Source organism: Betta splendens, chromosome 2 (assembly GCF_900634795.4).
Source record: "Betta splendens chromosome 2, fBetSpl5.4, whole genome shotgun sequence".
Classification (NCBI taxonomy): domain Eukaryota; kingdom Metazoa; phylum Chordata; class Actinopteri; order Anabantiformes; family Osphronemidae; genus Betta; species Betta splendens.
Genome location: NC_040882.2, coordinates 25,765,503 through 25,784,381, shown reverse-complemented (window position 1 = coordinate 25,784,381; position 18,879 = coordinate 25,765,503). Strand labels below are relative to the sequence as shown.

At 49.0% G+C, this 18,879-nt stretch overlaps 1 protein-coding gene across 1 annotated transcript in view; it reads left to right on the top strand.

Annotated features, from left to right (window-relative positions):
• Positions 1-18,879, top strand: part of LOC114868150 (collagen alpha-1(XXV) chain) — a 101,086-nt gene that overhangs the window by 35,447 nt on the left and 46,760 nt on the right. The window contains exon 3 of the mRNA XM_029171566.3: positions 16,374-16,418. Within this exon, the coding sequence (XP_029027399.2) occupies positions 16,374-16,418 (45 nt within the window). The remainder of the gene's footprint in view (positions 1-16,373; positions 16,419-18,879) is intronic.

The following is an 18,879-nucleotide window of genomic DNA, read 5'->3' as shown; positions in this document are numbered from 1 at the left end:
TGCAGGTTATATGATCCAGGCCTCGGCCTCACGCTGATTATTGTAACTTCCAAGTGCATTTGACAGAACACGTAGTAAATATTTGTCTTCATCATTGGCTCTGCTGCCTGGACCTGATTAAGCTGTTTACGTGTGTCGTTACGAGCCGCTCTTTCATCGCGCTGTTGGATGCAGGAATTCTCTGGACGCTGAGTTTCATCCAAACCGCTCTGCGATGAAGCGTCGGCTTACGTCCCAGCGCTGCGATTGCACCGATCTGTTACAAGAGAGGCTTCTGTATTTCTGCAACACTGAGCAGCTCCGTCTGTGAAGCCCCGGCTCTGAGTGTGCGGTGTTTGACCTGTAGGTGGCGCTAGACTATGTTGCAGCTCCGTCCTGTGTTGTTGGGCCTCCATGTTTGCTCAAGGTCACTTCAAGGCGTCAGCAGCAACAGGAAAGAGAGCGAGTGGACTGACAGCCCTATGATTAGAACACTGCTGCGTCTGCGTCTGCTGACGCTGCCCAATGGCCTCCACATCGAGACACTAAATGCTTTTTCCATAGCAGATAAATCTGATTTGTGTTTCAGCTACAGTCTGAATTGGTTTTGGCCTGTTTTCCTATTGTGGTGTGACACTGCGGCGGCGGAGGTGAGATCTCATCTTGCAGTGCTGTAAGCAGGTCTCATGTTGACAGTAATGCAACAGACATAAACACGCTGTAAACAGTGTGATATGTATGAAACACAGGAAAATTTCCCTGTGTGGGGTAAAACCGAGTTTTGGCAGCTGTGCAACCTTTGCTCAAGGTGGCAGATAAAACTCATGTACAGTTTTGTTATTGGCATTTACATACTTTGCCAACTTTCATATGTTATTTAGATCATTGTCCAAATGGCTGAACCTCCTTTTTGCGAAGCTGGACATCAGGTCAGAGTCTGAAGCCAAACCGTCCTCATGCATTAGTATGCGCCTCCCCAGTGTGCTGTTTGGAGACCATGCTTCAGTTCTGCTACTGAAAAAACGGGGAAAGTGAAATCCCTCATGCTTCTTGTGCTCCAAAGAGGGCGTCCGGCGCTGCTTCGTCTTCAAATTCATTTGTGTTACAAGCAGGATGTCCAACCTTGGTGTGATGTCATCGCGGGTCTGGGTCTCTCCTGTTGCATTGGAACGGACGGGCCATCCGGCATGTTATTACCTGGGCTCCACAAGCTCATGCCTTATCTCTGCAAAAAGGCTAAGACAAAATGCAGCAATTACCCCGGAGAATTGAAATGTCAAGGTAGGTTTAACATTTCCAGCAGCAGAAATTGGATTTTAGTCATGCATCCGAACTTAGAAGCTGGTGAGATGTTGAAGTCTTTATTTCCCAGTGAAAATCCAGCGCGTAATTGTCTCAGCAGGTCTGAAACACTGTTGCTGCGTTTTATTTGGCACCAATCTGACCGGCCTGAAGAAACCAGACTGACCTGCGCTGTTTAAAAAAAAAAAAAAACGACTTCCTTTTAATTCATAAGCATTTAATTAATTTCTAGGGGCTTTCCTCGCTGTATTATTAGGGCTGCTGTAATTACCTCGGTAGCTGCAGAAAGCGGTTTGATTAAATTCTGCTCTGGTTCAGTAACTGCAAGTCAAACAAAAGCAAATCATAATGACGCGGACATTCAGTGGGCGGGAGTTAAAATGAAAAGATGTAATCAGACATATATGAGCGTAATTTGTCTGAAGCCGTAGATTTGAGCAGCAACAAAGGCAAAGCGCTGGAGCGGAAGCTCGGTCTGAGGGCTCGCGCTCACGACGCACCTCTGCTTCTGGGAGACCTGAAACGCCGTCTGCTTCCGCGCAGCTGTCAGCACCTGCCAGCGCGTCCACAAGAGTCTGCGGCTCCAGGCCCCGCGCCGCGGGAAGCACCTGTCTCCCCGGCTTCCCCTCCGTCCTCCCGGGACGCGAGCGCCCGGAGACGCTGCTGTCGCGGACGAGACAGGAACAAAGCGTTTGCAGAGAGGACCGTTTAGAGGTGAAAGGAAATGACTCTCGTATGGGAAATGTCAGCTGTCAGACATCTGCTCCCATGAACGCGCCAGCAGAGGGGTCAGTGGCTGAAAAAGGCCATTATTCAGGAACATGATGAGGTCAATTAAGTCGTTTCTACATGTGATTTATATTTAAAGGTTGGACTCCTCCAGTACAATAATTGCCTTTGTGTTTGCGATGTGAGGAAGCTGTAATTCTCGCCCGTCGGATGAGGTGTCCTGTAAAGCAGAGGAGCATCCGTTTCCGTCCCGGGGGGCGTCGCTCAGCGCTGATAAAAGGCAGATCCTCCTCCTCTCATCCTCCTTGTCTCCAGACTCCTCGTCTGCGGCCGGTGAGCGCTGAGTGAAGACAGGTTGCTGGGGTTGAATCCGGGCCAGGCTCACAATTCCCACACCCTCCGTTTTCCTTTGCATCATACGCTTGGCAGCGGCGCGGCTCCGGCGGCGCCCGTGATGTCAGCGCCAGCGCCCACAACAACGGCGGCGCAGCGCGTTCTGGAGCCGCGGGTGTTTCCCGCCGCCCTGCGGCACCAGAACGCCCACATGCGTCATGTCTCCTGGCGTCTTGTTACGTGACAGCGTAACAACTGAGCTGTTTACTGATCGCACAACGGCGCTGCTCAATCGCCTCATTGTGCGCTGCACCGCGGTGTTTAGCGTTCCAGCAGCTCAGTGGCCGACGGTGAGGAGCTCCCGGGCGTTTAGACCCCGCACGCATCTGATGTGTGCGTCTTGAGCCTTTGAAACCACATTGTGAAAATACTTTTTTCGCTTTGCTTCTTGCTATAAAATGCCAGCTCCAGGATTTAGTGTAAATGAAACACACAGGGTGGTTAAATTCATTTAGATGCAACAACACTGAGTCAGCAGAATGTTTTGTCTCAAACCCGTGGAAATTATTATGCAAAAGTTCTTTCCTGCCATTGTTGTTGAAGCTGAGACCATAAGATCTATGAATGTGACGTAAGCAGATGTTGAACCACACTGGGTCCAGTTTACATAAATGCTCCCCTAATGGTGAGAACTCAGTCCAGAGGTCATGTGGTCTCTGAGCACAAACGCACCCAACTAAAGGTTCAACTGCTTTAAGGTGAAGCATCAAGTGAAGTCTTCTTCTCTCCCTGAAACGAGCGTCTGAGCAGCGAGGAGCGCGGTGAGGTAACGCTTGGCAGCTCCCACCCAGCGCCGTTTACGAGCTCGGTACCAGGCTGGTGCTGCGTAAAGGCCGCTCACGCCGTTGTTGCGGGATCCTTGTAGTGATGCTGTAAACTGAGCGGCTCGTTATCGGAGGAGCCTCTGGCAGCGCGTTGGCGAATGGGCAGCGTCTGATCTGAGCAGGGAGACATCCGCTGTGTACGCGTTTGGAGACTTCTGCTGGGCCGGGCCAAAGCCACACCAGGGTAGAACCTGGTAGAACCTCCTAAGGACGTGGAGGCGCATGGCGGCTCGGCCTCACATCAACGCGCTGAACTCCCAGTCATCGTCACACTTTCAATTTGTCCGCTTCAGTTGTGCTGCCAGACGATGATGTCATTCAAACGTTCCCCTAAACGTTACAATGAGCGCATCAGTGTTACATCACATGTGGTGCCGTGTGTTATGACTAGTCCTCATTAGTGCGTTGATGTGTTTATTGTACAACACGTAGACAGCGGCTGCGGATGGAAGCGGAGTGAGCGCATCTCCTCACAAGCTGCTGTCGGAATAGAAAAAGGGGAACGGCACAAGTCAACGGTGACGAGGAGCCTCCATGTGATCAACGTTAGACGCCAGAGAGGCTGCGACGTTACCATAGCAACAAGAGCTTCGACCGGCCCACAGAACCCAACGTCTTGATGATTTGGACATTTTGAATAAAAACTAGAAACAAGAAGATTTTTATCTTAATGCTTCAGCTGTCAGCAGTTTCTCCATATCTGCAGGCACCAAAGGCTCCACTTAAAGGCTCCAGTCGGCTCCTTCACTGCGAGGCCTAATGACACGGAGCACGTAGAAAGCAGGGAACGCTGGGTGTAAGAACGCGTCCCCCGTCCTCTAATGGGGCATACTCCAGCGCGGAGCGTCCTCCAACGGGGCGTCCTCCAACGGGGCGTCCTCCAACGGTGCGTCCTCCAACGGTGCGTCCTCCAATGGGGCGTCCTCCAACGGGGCGTCCTCCAACGGTGCGTCCTCCAACGGTGCGTCCTCCAACGGGGCGTCCTCCAACGGTGCGTCCTCCAACGGTGCGTCCTCCAACGGTGCGTCCTCCAACGGTGCGTCCTCCAACGGTGCGTCCTCCAATGGGGCGTCCTCCAACGGGGCGTCCTCCAATGGGGCGTCCGGGGCAGCGGCAGTGATGCAGCACAGCCTCCCTCCTCGCCGCCGCCCGCAGGCACTGCTCAGTGCCAGGTTCTGGTGGAACACGGGCAGCAGTGAGCGGCGTGGCCCTAATGCAAACAGCATGCGCCACTAACGACTAATTGACTTCAGCAGAGCTGCAGTCAGACGACGGCTGGCTGAAATGCAGCCCTTCACCAATGCAGAGAGGAGCGCAGGCTTCTGTGGCTGAGATGTGCTTGAAGTCAACAGTAAATCTGTCCAACCGTGCGTCGTCTGCCTCGGAGGTGCAGGTTATCGCAGCATCGCTGAGGACGTCCTCCTCATCAAGGCGCTCAAGGAAAATGCCCTTCTTACGTTGTGCGGTTGGAAAGTGGCTGCTTGTCACGCGTGGGCCTGGTGTTCCACTATGGTGGAAGCAGCATGTGCTGCTGCCGGCTCCCATTTCCATTAGCATTAGGAAATTGGTGGTGGAGGAGACTCAAAGGAGACGCCACTTACAGTATCTGTCACTGTATTTGGACCAAACGCCATCTTTACCCCAAAACTTTCTGTCTTCTGCGTTCCCAAAGTCGTCTGTGGCCTAGTTATGTCTCACAAAAGCTTTGTAGTTTGATTAAACGGGGGGTTTGTGAGAGGTGACAGCAACATACATGTTCAGTGGCCTCCAGACATGAAAGGCTCGTTTGGGAAAAGAAAATAACGAAGCGGAGCTTTAGAAATGCAGCGTTTGAGCTGTTGAAGTGAAGGGAAGGCGGTCCCTTTGCTGTGCGTCGTATTCCGTGTGTGCAGCGGCTCATTACGGGGTGGAGGTGATCTGCAGAACGCTCTCCTGGACCGCGCCGGAACACTCTCGCTAAATAAGAATAGATTTCATCGCCTCCACGTCCAGGAACTCACGGAGGATTCGTCCAGAACAGACGAGTGGCCTGAAAAAGGCCTCCATGTTCGTCCATAAGCTGTTAAAGCAGCTCAGCTCGCTGTTTATCCAACGACAATCTGGACCCGTTCCTTTTGGGCCGCAGTTATTAGTTTGTTTGCCATTTACCGGTGCAGCCAGTCTCCTCCGGTCTCTCCTGTAAATACGCAGCTCGTGGTATTTGCTGCGGTGTCCGGTTTCCCTGCTGTGAAGGTCAAACGAGCCGGACTAATTGAATCCCTCGTTGATGATTTATCAGAGGAACAGACCAGATTCAGGGCTGATCGCCTGTAATCTCCCTCATCACAGCGGCGGTAAGAGGAGATGACTGTCAGGCTTCATTTAAAGCGTCTGCAGCCTTTCTTATAACCTTTTTAATTCCCACGCCGTTTCACAGCCAGCTGGACCAAATGAAAACTTTGTTTTAATTCCCTGTGCCATTAAAAACGCTTTAAGGGAAACACGAGTGGAAGCCTGTTAGGAATACAATTTAAAAGTCTGCGTCTGTGATCTGGAGCGTAATAGGATATAAAGAGCAGTGAATCCTGAACGCCAACGCCGCCGTCCACCTTGGTAATGGGTTGGAGGATGGAGCGTGCGTCCAGCGCCGTGAGTCACTTTCCATGTTTGCTCACGCCACGTCCTGTCCAAACATCCCGCCTTCCTGGAAATGTGTTAATGCCACACTTCACCGTTCATCTTGTCTTTAACCATTTGTTGAGCCATGTGCCGCTGTTGACCCACGTTAACAAGCCCGACTCACAGTCCCAGACGGTTATTGCTCCTCTCCCAAAGGCAGCGAGTGGAGATTGACACCGCTCCTCCGTCCGTCCTGGAAAAACATCAGCACCGCCAAGAAATGCATGTTAAATAAAGAGAAATAACAGTTGTGTTAAGCTTTGGACAGAGACAGAGGAGCCAGTGGTTCTGTGCTTGACTTGGCTGAGTCATAGGAACTCTGTCAAAGAGGTATTTCTCAAAATGTCCGACTGGTCCATTTAACATGGAGGTAGGATGTATTCTACCTGACACTCAGAACCAGGTGTTAGGCAGCAGTCAGGCTCATATTATGCAGAGAGGGACCGGGCGCCTGGTCTCTTATCAGGCTGCTGAGGAGCAGTCTGGCTTTGCACCGCCACTTTCTCAGCACATATATTTTGAGTCTGGGGATTTGAACGGATAGGCTGCCGGCCCAGAAGTCCTATAAAATCATATGCAAGCATACTTGAGTATTTATAAAAACTGCTTTTATAAGTATTATATGTGGGGACGTATATGCTGCTGCAGTGTTTTAAAGGGCAGACCGTGGCATTCGTGGCTTGTTTTGCCAGAACCTGTAATGAGAACAATGTGTACGGATGGAGAGGCAGCTCCACCACCTGAACCGCCAGGATTATAAATGATCCCCAGAGGATGAACCCCCCGTCCTCTGCTGACGACCTCTGACCTGGTCAGTTTGACTGACACCTAGTGAGGAAACATGATGCACAGGCACTTTGCCTGATCGCTTTGTTGTCTTTGCTCTAGAACTTCAAGGCGTCATGAAAAACCTCCTCCGGTTATTTTTCATGTGGGATCGTGTTCCCAGTCTGGCCTCTCTGTTATATGTGTAAAACTCCTCTGGCGTCACACATGACTTCATTTTCACATGCACGATGCCATTACTTCACGCCAAATATCTGCGTTAATACAATCACACCAACGCTTTTCCTCATATTACCTTAATCCGTCCAAATGTTGGGATTGTATTTGCACGGTGCCGTGTCTGATGGGGGTCGGGTCCATGTGGGTTCCTGCTGTCACACTCAGCTGAGACGCAGAACTTGTTCAGTAGACGACCTTCATGTCCAACGCTAAAGGGAACGATGAAGCTAACTTTAGCTAACTCCACAGCTACGACTGCGACGCGCTCTCGTTGGCCACGTTGGCGGCAGAACAGAGGAACAATGTTGCCACAAGATGAAAAAAGACATACAGTATGAATTCTCAGATCATCACATTTGACTCTGGCTTAAGCAGCAGTTTTTAGAGGTTTTATCTTTGGGCCATTTCTGAGTAACAATGTAAAAACGTTACTTTGAAGTAGGAGTGGATTAAAGTCTATGCTTGTTAAAGCGGCTGCAGAGCTGCTTCCCCTGCAGTAAAAATCAACAAGGTGCATATCAGCTTGTTGTCGTCAGAGGACGGTCCTGCTACGAACCGTGATTACTTTGTAGGAAAAGAAATTGCCCTCATTAAATGGAATTAATGGCTGACAAAAGTAAGAGGCTGCAGTGGCTTGTGTGTTTTAAAGGGACGACTGCACGTCTGCGTACGTTGCGCATCTCTTTTTCTGATAAACCCTGGTTCCAAGGCCGGAGCAGCGAGGTTAGCGTGTTCCGTGGCCGCGGATAATCTCTAATAAGAGCGTTTCGCTTGGGTTCAGATGTCTTGGGGCTGCTTTTGGACCCGAGGCTGGATGCACACAGTATCTCTGTCAGAGCTGCAGAGGGCTTTCCTGTGTTGGCAAAATAAACTGTGACTTGGCCGACTCTGAGTGAGCGAGTCTGGGGCTGACGGCCCAGTGATGACACTTTATTTTCATTTCCACTCAGGACCCATGTTGGTCTGGGAGCAACTCCTCCACTGTATTTAACGTTTTTAGGAAAAGCCACGAGGTTCTGCTGTCAGGTCGTCTTGTGAGGGGATTCTATCCGTGATGTGTTTCAGACACCGGAGTCCTGTGGTTCGTGCTGTCACCACATGTGCAGGTGTTTGGTTTTAGGATGGAGATATGTTAATTCCTCTAACTGTGCACCTTTTTGTCTCGCTGGAGCATCAGCGTCTCTGGGCCTGTGGTTCGATGAGGCCTCCTGGAAACCTGGAGCTCACACTTAGCATGACTGCCACCACGCAACGGACTCCACTATTATTTTATGATTTGCTTAAGTGTTGAATCAATAGATTCATCATATTTTTGAGGCTGGGACTCAGCAGAGGGATAAATTGGCCCTCGTCCTCAGTGTGGGTGCATTTGAGTGGTCAGTGGAGCATTTTCAGTTTGATGAAAGTCTAGATTCAGGCTTTAAGTACATTTTTACCCATTCCTTCATCTGAAATGATAAAGCTTTAAAGGGGAGTTTTGTTTCAGCAGCAGCTTCATACATCAACAGGCTCCTGATTCTGCTGTGAGATCTCTCTTTCCTTCATTACGACAACCAGACAGTGTGCGTATGACATAAGAGCCCGGAGCCGTCACGCTCGTGTGCTTAAACTGTTGCAGGGTTTATTCAACGCGGGTGGAGCAGTGCTGAAGTAAACAGCAGCTTTAGACCAGACCACCAGGGTTTGACGATGAGGAGAGAGATAGAGGGTTGACACATACAGACATCAGACAGTGACGGAGTGTGAGCATAAGACATGGGAATGTCAACGTGCACAGACTATTAGTTTAAAGCTCATCAGCACCAACGGATTTAACAGAACCTTCAGGGCCGGACTGCGCTGTTGGTACGTGCTGTTTGTAAGCATGCAGTCACTCAGACTGACAGGACTAAACCAGTCCATTAAAATAGACGAGTGCCGTAATAACTTCTCTGACTGGCTCGGCTCCAGTGAGGTCATGCTGGGAGACTGTCCTTGGGCAGGTCCACGTCTGGACCCCCCCCCCCACACACACACACACTCACACACAGCTACGGCTGAGTCGCCTGGTGCTGATGAGCTCAGCCAGCAGCCGTGTCATTCGTTAGCAGCAGGTATTGAGTTGCGCGTGATCTCAATGACATCTAATAGCCACAGGAGTCTTACACACAGATAAAGTGTTTCATTTGAACTTGAACAAGAGCGGCATCATGGGTGCTAATCGTGCTCCTCGGGTCCCAGTTGCCTTCGGCATCTTCGCTTCTCCTGCTGCTATTTCAGGAGCTCAAGCGCTGGAGTGCAGGTCTGCACGTCGGCGTCCATCCTCCTGGTGCGACGTCCACCACACGCTGCAGCATCTTCTGGCTCCTCCTCGGCCTCGTCCCACTCCCCTCTGCCGTCCGTCCGGAGGCCACGGCCTCACGTCTCCGACCCCCTCGTCCTCGTGGCGACTGAATGCGGTGATTCTTCTTCTCAGCGTCTCACGGCCTAATTAAGGCTATTGATTCACTTCCAGAGTGGTCAGAAGTTTAAGCCGGTCGATGGCTGCAATTAATCAATGTCTGTTATGTTAGCTTGGGGTTTGCTTTCTCCTCTGAGTGCAAATGATTGACTCTTGACCAGCGCTGACTCCCTGCATGTCGGGAGGCGCTCGTATTTATCTGGTGGAGTCCTGTGCATGAAACGAACGCCACAGAATAACTTGGTTAACACTCAAAACAAACCCCTAATTTACACTGTGGACTGCACTCCAGCGCGGCCAAGCCAAACTGGGCTCATCCTACTGTTTCCCTTTCTCATTTACTTCTGGATTTTCTAGTTAAATAATTACAACATTACCCAACGGTAACACTCCTACACATGCGAGCGCAGGTCCGGTTTCTGGAGACGTCTCAAGTCTGCAGCGCAGCTTTTTGATAGAGCCGTCAGGACGGTCGCCCACGCCAATTTAACAGCAGCACAAAGCGGTGGGCCGGGGCCAATCGATCGCCTTATTACTGGCCTCCCCTCGTCAGGGAGTGCGTTCTGCTTCCATCGCGACCGCACTCAGTGCTGCGGGGAGGATAATTGCAGTGTGCAGCGTACAGGGCGGGTCTCGAGTATCCCAGGACTCAGCCTGTTGCCAAAGGAAAACACATTGATCTCTGAAGGTGATGAAAAGGCTCTCTCAAAGGCCCCGCTTCCTCCTGAGCCGCGTTCCAGCCTCGACACTGAACCAGAGCGAAAGCGTAGATGATCCACGCTCGCCTGCCAGCCACGGTCACATTCACGCTATTCATCTTCTGCTCTGTGTGTGTGTGTGTGTGTGTGTGTGTGTGTGTGTGTGTGTGTGTGTGTGTGCGTGCGCTGGACAAAGTACCAGGCAGGAAGCTTGTTCTTTCATGATTTTCAGCCTTTGAAGCCCTTAAAGTGCACGTGAGTGAGTGCGTGTCTTTATTTAGCTGCAGGTCAACCGTACGACTGTAACTACACAACCGAAGCACAGACTCGTCTACAGTTAATGCGGCACTGGCCGAGTCTGCTTTCCTCCGGTGGAGTGAGGAGATAAAGATGCATTTTTAATCGTAGCTCGGGCCTGATGCAGTGTTAATGAAGCCTGCAGCGACAGACAAATACCTGGCATCCTAATGGTCATGGTTTAGTGAGTCGCTAACTGGCATCTGGACAACCAGCACACACTCACCATCCATCACGTTGATCAGACGACGTGGGGAAGTGCATAAAGTCCCACTTGATAGCATCGTCTGTGCACATGGACCCTCGCATCATAGTTTATCTTTTAGCAAGTTGCTGAAATGAGTTTTAGTTGAAGTCATGAATCCTGATGTCTGGAGACTGGACGACATTAAGAAGTGACCTCCTGCTGCTGTGAATTATTCTCACTTTAAACGTGGTGACACCACTGGTACGAGTCTATCAGAAGCGTGCTTGATGATGTCGGGTACAGTAATTGAAAACTGCAGAACTATGTTTCATTAGAGCTCGTGGAGCAGGCGTCACTGTTCATTACCCCTCATGAGTGTTGGTTAGACTTTAATTCCAGCCCTAATCAGAAGGATGTCTTGATTTACAGCTGCTGTATAAATCACACTGTAAACTTCCAGCTAACTAATCATCCTGTCATAGGCGGCAATGCAAGCACACGTCTGACTGGGAACAACAATGCATCAGTAACGGAAAAATACAAAGACGCTCTGGAAGAAGGATGTGGAGGTCGTCAGGTCTTTGTTCAACTGGGGGAGTGTGTGTGTGTGTGTGTGTGTGTGTGTGTGTGTGTGTGCGTGCGTGCGTGCGTGCGTGCGTGTGTGTGTGTGTGCACAAGGTAGAAAATGGGCAAGGTTTTATGAGGCACGATGAGTAAATCTTAACTTCAGACACAATGGTCTCTTTTCTTGGCAACAAATTAAATATAATTGCCAAGAATTATTTAGGAAATGGCCATAATCATGTTATTTATCCAGGAAATGGTTGCAATGAAGTTAAGTGCAGTTGGAAATAAGCGTAATGAAGATCTATTCCATAGAATCAAAGAATAATGTGAATTCTCCTTTAGAATGGTGTTTTTCTACCTCGGGTTGGGACCTGAATGTGGGTCTTGGGGAAAATGAAAGCGGCCGACCAAACTGTTCTGCAGAATTTGGTGTTTGTGTCATGCTGCCAAAAGCCTTTGTAGCACAAAGGAGCTCTGAGCCGAGACTCTGGGCTTCTGAATTTAATGTATCAACAGGTTCGCGAGATGCTCTCTACTGTAATTCAGTTATTTCTGTCTTGCACACTGCTGCCATTAAAGGAGGTTGATGAAGCTAAAGGCCACACGCTACCAAGCTGTAGCCAGATCATTGTATCAGGTTGCAGGAATGTGGAAACTCGCATCTCATTTTCAGCACTTGAAATGCCATTGACTCGAATTTGGGAGAACATTACCATCCATACATCACATTTGCATTTGAAGGTCAGTGGTTGAGTTGGTTGTATTTTCAACCATAGAGCACTAACTATGTGCATTATATGGCTAATCAGAGCATGATGTACATGCTAACTCTGTCAGGTCCAGTCAAAGACATGTAGAGATCTATTTGACTACAGTTTTGAAGGCTTCCGGAACCTTGTATGATGCCGGAGACGTTGTTGCCCTTTGACTTTTCTTTGTATGGTCTTGTTTCCTAGATTAAAAGCTCTGAGGAAGTTAAGGGATTAGTGAAAGTAGTTGAGAGTTGGAGCAGTACAAGGACTTCCTGTGCAGAGCCAGCTCGATGGGTCACAAGGGGACTTTCATGTGTCAGTGAGCCTGACTGATGGCCCCGAAGCTGACGGAGACACAGTGCAGGTCTGTTTGGTTCTACTGGCATCTCCTCACTGTGTTAGAAGGTAAACCTTCACCAAACTGGACTCAAGTTTGCTTCTGAATGGTGCACGGGAAGAAAAGATGGTGGGAGTTGGCAGCAGAACGCGTTTGGGTTGAATAGATGAGAAATGCAGGACGTTCATGTGATTAATTGGCTCATCCAACAGTGTCTACTGCTTTGAGCTATGATTTAGGACCTGGTTTATATATTTGGTGGATGCAAGGCACTACAAGTGGCCAAATAGTGACAAATGTCCCAAACTAATTGAGAAATGTTGGAAAAACTCGAAGCAATTGGGAAATAATCTAAATAATTACAATTAATGGATGAGCTGTTGAAGTGAACGTTGGCGTTGAGGAGGATCTCCAGTTAATCCGACGCAGCTGCGGAGGTGGGTCTGACGTGAAACCGGGAGGCATGACTTATTATCATTTAAAAGCCATTTTCATTCCTGCCCGTCAGGTTTCACACAGAGCGCTTACGTTTCGGAGCAAAGTAAAACTGCAGACTCAACTATTATGGAGCGCTGCGTTAGCTGTTAAATTTTGCAATTCATACTTGGACAACGGCACATTTCCCCCCAAAACAAAGAACAGTGACATTCACCGATGAGGCTGATTATGAAGCTGTGGTTGAATCCCCTTTTTCTGTTTTAATTCTGGATAAGGGACACGTCTTACCACGAATTAGCATTGAATGTATTGATTTATTCATTGTCATGCAGAGTAATAAGGATCTTGGTTCAGAATGTCTGTGCTCTTTGCCAGATGTGTCCACAAAAATGTACTTGTGAAGTAACAAATGATTGTGCAGCAGAAAGCCAGACGTCGTGCAGCTTTAGTTCCGTTGACCTGGATGTGAAGCGCTGCCAGCTTTAATAAAGTCACCCCCGTCCATGATTTGAAATTAAATGGACTATATTAAAGTCTGTTTGGAGTGAGTCGTCCCAAATTCATGGAATGCTTGTAAATACATTCATCAGTTTTAAGTACTGTGTGTTACACAGTAAACGTGATACTGACAGACTGATGATGCTGAACATGAGAGTTTAAGCATGTTTCAAATGACCTTTTTGAATTGGCCAGCAGACATTTAAAACCGTGGAACCCCGCAATCATGACCAAACCACTGTCCGATCTCCCATCGCTCCCAACTGGGCAGTGGAAGCGAGGTCTGTTTATGAGGGAGAACTGCAGTAGAAGCGGATCATTCAGATGGCTTTGGCTCGGCGCTCTTGGCGTCAAATTTGCCATAACTGAACCTAAACACCAGCGAAACAATGTCACGTCACAGCAGTGACATTTCTCCCAAACATTCACTTTTATGACTCATTCCTATAAACAGTCAGCTCTGCATGCGGCGCGTTTGGTGTCTGAAACTGGCTGCTTGTTTAGTTCAAGGGAAAAAATGGCTTCGACTTGAACCATAGAAAATTCGTAAATGAATGATGCATCAAACGTGAAATGATTCCGCTTGGGCTTCGGTTCACATGGCAGATGTTTCGTGGCTCCTTCTTTCATAATGTGTGATAAGTGATGCAGGTGGAGCTGGGTTTGCTTTGAAAGGCGCAGCTGGTGCCCAGATTGCTGTTTCTGGCATATATGTCATTTTAATCTGAGCAATAGTAAGATTAATTAGAGCGAGGCCTCTGCTCGTGCTAGTTTGTATTTCGGCCTTTGAAACAAAGCTACGGTTGTTGATGAGCCTGGCTGGACGCTGGGGTCAGTTCATAGCAGCTAATCAATATTTCGTGCCGGTAAAATATACGGACGCATGAAGCATAAACAAACGCTTTGTCGTTCTGAACAGTGCGTAACTTTGTAGTGTTGTGATGAGGAACGCAAGCAGATGCTTTCAGAAAGTCACGCTTTTGAAAATCCTTTGAAAAGCTTAAAAATGTCTGTTATCAGTGTTTTAGAAAGTGTTTTAAAAATCTCACGTTAGGCACAAAGCGTAGCTTAGCAGCGGTGTGGTGACGGTCACATGCTGCTCTGACGTCCTGTCCTTTTTCCGTCAGAAGAAGTTTGAACCCTTCTTCAGAGCTGTTGTCTCCTCTGCTTCAAACATGTGCAGGTTTAGCACAGAATCAACTCTCTACCACTGCTTGATGAAGATTGTGGTATCGTAAATTAGTCAAAACCCCACAGCCGTCCTGAGGCTAAAACATATTCTACAGTAGAATATAGAAGTGAACGGGTTCAGTCACCATTTTTCTGAGCTCTGTAACATTCAAACACAAAGTTAACGCTTACTTACCCACGCTGCCTTCTGTCCATAGGAGGCGTTATGTGAAGCCATGGGCGTCCTGGCCATGGATCCAGTAGCTGCAGAAGTGGTCATTAATACAGAGCTGCTGCTGGGACGGACAGTTAACCCACATAGCTGTGAGAGCTGTTGGGCTTAACTGTTCTCTCCGGTCCTGTGGCTTTTTGCTACTGCCACCAAATAACACAATGTAGAAACACAGAGCGCAGCATCGCAGGCTCCGTTTCCTCCCAAACCTCGTCCGAGCGAACGCTTGAATCAACATCGAGTTCACATTGTTTTATTTCACGTTCACAGTCACGAGCTGCTGAAAGGGCTTCAACACATTGTTGGGAGTTGTTGACCTCGTGAAATCCGCTGCCAGGCAATTTTTTTCTGAAACCACCGTTCCATGAGTAAACTTGGGTCAGTGGGAGAGAACAGCAGGGCTGTGTGAGCTTTTGAGGAGCAGCTAAAACGTCTCTCGGCGCTTCGGAAACAAGATTAGCTCCTAATTGTTTCATTTACGACCACGGGCCTTAATTGAAGCTGTTTCAGTGGCCTGACGCTCTGTTAAGTTCCCCTTTCATTTATGCACCATAAACTGAGATGTTACGAGACCTTTGTTGCCATATGGTGCATAAATCTTCCATTATTACTGATGGAGTCCCTCCTCGCAGGAACATTATGAATGCTGGTTTCTGACAGTAATGTGGGGCATGTTGTCTACAACGCCGAGCCCCGTGTTCCCGGCAGCTGTCGATAAAACTGAATTCAGAAGGTTGTCACATCTCAGTGCGGAGTCTCGCTCTCTGAGGCGTCGAGTGTCATTTCAAAGTGAGCGATAATGCAGCAAAGCCGCGGTTCTGGATGCACGGTGGGCTCAGACTGAGGACCGGCGCCGAGCAGCGCGACCCTGCGTTTTGCACCCAGCAACACGTGCACAGCATCAGTGAGACACACGCTGGTTCCTGTGGTTTCATAGGTTCTATCTGAAAGTCGCTCACGATGTGCAGGATTGGAAAGGCGCCTGTTATTGGATGGTTGTTTAGAGTTTGTGCAGTGATTTGATGAAGGCCAAATGTTAAATGAAGTCAGTTGGGTTCAGAAGCTGTCATCAAACTAACATGATGACTGAAACTGGATCTGGACGTTTCCTGACAGGCTCCTTTGGTCTTTCTGATTCTTTAATGTTGAGTGGAAAGTGCAATTTTCTCTTCAAGACATTATTCATCCCAATGCAAGTGATTAAACTCGCTCCATGTTTAATTTCCACCTGGGGTTAGTCTGACCGCCCTCTGGATAAATTGTGGATACATAGAATTATTTTTATGTGCAGAGCAAACTAAATGCCACGGCATGTTTCCAGCCACACACACACACACACACACACACACACACACACACACACACACACACACACACACACACACACACACACACACACACACACACACACCGTGGGAGGAGCTGGAGGTCAGTTTGGGAGAGATGAGAGATGTTTCCAAGATGAGACCCACCTGCACGCGATGCAGCCCAGTCGAGTCTTCGACGTGTAAAAGCTGACAAAGCGTGTAATTGTTTCACTCCTCCAGCTGAGCTTCAGCAGATTGATGGTGTTGACGGGAAAACAACTTCTAGATAAACAAATTAAAAAGCGGAGCATCCGTGCTGAAAGCGGAGCCTGGAAAAATATATAAGGCCGCGGGGATGACAGCGTGACGCCCCCTTTGCCTGTTTTCTTTTTCCACCTTCGCTCATGTTTACATAAATCTCAAATACTTAACGGACCGGAGGATTCTAAGCATAATATTTGTCAGTGTCTTCCTCATCCTGTCGGGCCGACCCGCGCCTGAGTGATATCAAACTTATGAACGCTACCCACTGACTTTTAATTTATTCTCGTTCTCTGCAGGACCTCCCGGAAAGCGAGGAAGACGAGGCCGCGATGGAGAGCCTGGTATGTGTGTTTGTGTGTGGTCACAGGTCGCTGACTGAATAATTCAGCAGGTCATAATCAAACCTCAGGGCACTTACAGTACAATCAAGTAGAAGTGTGTCAGGATGAAATAAAACTTGGAGCTGACGTCCACGCCTGCATTTAAAGACTTGTGTGACACTAGATGTGAGCTTTAGTCTCCATGAATGCACCTGCAGGCAACAGCTCAGGGTAAAACACCCAGGACGCAGTCACTGTTGAGCTGACGCGACCAACTCGGCCCAGCCGGGTCCTCCAGTGTCTGGGAAAAGGCGCCATCGGACGGCACAGCGACAACGTGTAGCCGGCAGCGAGCCGCCTCCGCACACGTCTCACCTGACGGAGGCGGCGACGCCGAGAGCAGGAGCGGCTGATAAACGGAGCTTCCTGCTCGTAGTCAGGCCCGTGTGTGGAGCATAGTTCAGGTTTGAGGCCGAGTCCTGCGTTCTGACGGCGGTCAGTGTGGTGTGGCCGTCTGCCCTCCCTGTCTTTGTGATTTACATAAGACTCCAGCATCCAGTGGAAAATGAAAGGAGAGACCCAACGACGGACAGCGGCTCCATGTTCTGGTCGGCCGCCAAGCTTTGTTTGTGCCTAAGCAGCGCTTCACTCTCCAATAAACATGCGGCGTGCCAGCGCGTTTCAAGCGCCACCATTGTCCACGCACAGTTACTTCATTCTCTGCCGGCCAGATCTGAGGCAGCGCGAGCGGCCTCCTCACACGGTCAATGGGAAACGGGCAAACAATCGCAGCCACTCAGACTGGACTGGACTGGTTTATTAAAGCCCCACAATGGGAACAATGGGGAGGACAGGCGTCCCGGTTCTGTAACGAGGCCCGGATGAAACCGGGGTGAGGCTTCGCTGCCGTTCTGTACGAGAGCATTTTACTAATATCATCGACTTGAACGTTAACACCAGCGGCTTTTTCGCATGGACGAACGCATTCAGAACAGTTTTTGTAGTTATTTAACAAATGCTTCAACGCTGACCTTCGTCTCTGACCTTGTTTTTAACTGAATCCGGATTAAACGTTCCCCAGATCCTCTCTCTCTCCTCGTCTTTCCGCTGTGTAATTTTAATATTACGAAACCCCCAGCTTTCGTTGTCCTTGTAAAGAAAATGTCACTTTCAGTTTTGGCAGTTTAAGTGCTGTGAAAGTGATTCTGCACATTAGCATTCAATTACACTGCAGGTATTTCTGCTACATTTACCGTCTGGGTGAGTTCCGAGTAATATTCTGTGTGCAACTCGCAGAAGCACTCAAAACAAATAAATATGATGGCGCAGCGCTGCAGTATTGGAGCCCGGCGTCAAACTCTGCACCCTCTCCACAGGAAGAAAGGAACATTTATAAAACATTACTTCTCGAGAGGAATTCAGTCTGTGACGAGCTCAGACGCGCAGCATTCTGCGCTGTGAGCCTTCAACAAATCCAATTTTCTTTTACTCCTCAACACTGGCGGATGTTAAAGGGAAACATATTTAATTCATGACCTGCTTTAACCAAAAGTAACTAAGCTGCTGCGAGTTTCCCATAAAATTCATGCGCAGGATTTTCTATTTTGAGTTTACTCAACTACAAAGGCAAACGGCAGCTTCCACCCAGACTTGGCTTCAACTGGCAGAAGGAACAAATCGGAAAAAAAGGCAGGGAGATATTTACCTGTGCGTTACACATGAATGGGGCGCTTCATTAGGATCGCACGTTTGTTTACAGCTCACAAATGGAAAGGAAAAGTGTGACAGTGTGCGATGAAGCGGCGTTTCTGTGCCCGACTCTCGCACCGCTCGTGCTCACGCTGGAAACTTCTACGCTTCCTCACGTGGTTCCGCACTGTGAATAATCAGCACTTGTTACTCATGTACCCGTTGTCACAAAAGGAGGAATTGATGCTCAAATAGAGCAATTTGGCCGAGCGGGCGCTCCGGCGATGGGGACGAGCTGAATGTCCTCACAATAAGTGCACCTGAAAAGGTGGCTTTCAAATTGCAGCGCGGCGACACTGCAGCTGCTGCAGTTGGAACTTTAGTGTCATCTTAGCGCATTACAACCACTCTCGCCATTATGTGAGCAATCACACGGCCCATATAGCACCTGTACCCGCGAGTCCAGGAGCTGTTAGAGTCCTGAGTGAAGGAATGATTAGAGGCGTCAGGAAGTGAGCCACCGACTGCTTGAGTTTTAAATGCGATACGCTTTTTACAGCATTTTTCATAATTGGTGGCTGCAAATGTGCTGAGCCCTTCGACCCGGTGGAACATGTAAAAAACAAAAAGCCCCTGCACCGTGGAGTCGCTTTATTAGAAGCTAAGTGGTCTAGTGTAACTCTGTGATCCATAAAACAACGCCACAGAAGTGCAGCCCAGTGCGCCTCAGACGCACGGCTCCATAAATGCCCAGCTGCAGGAGCAATTTGCACTTTCCCCTTGTCACCAGGAA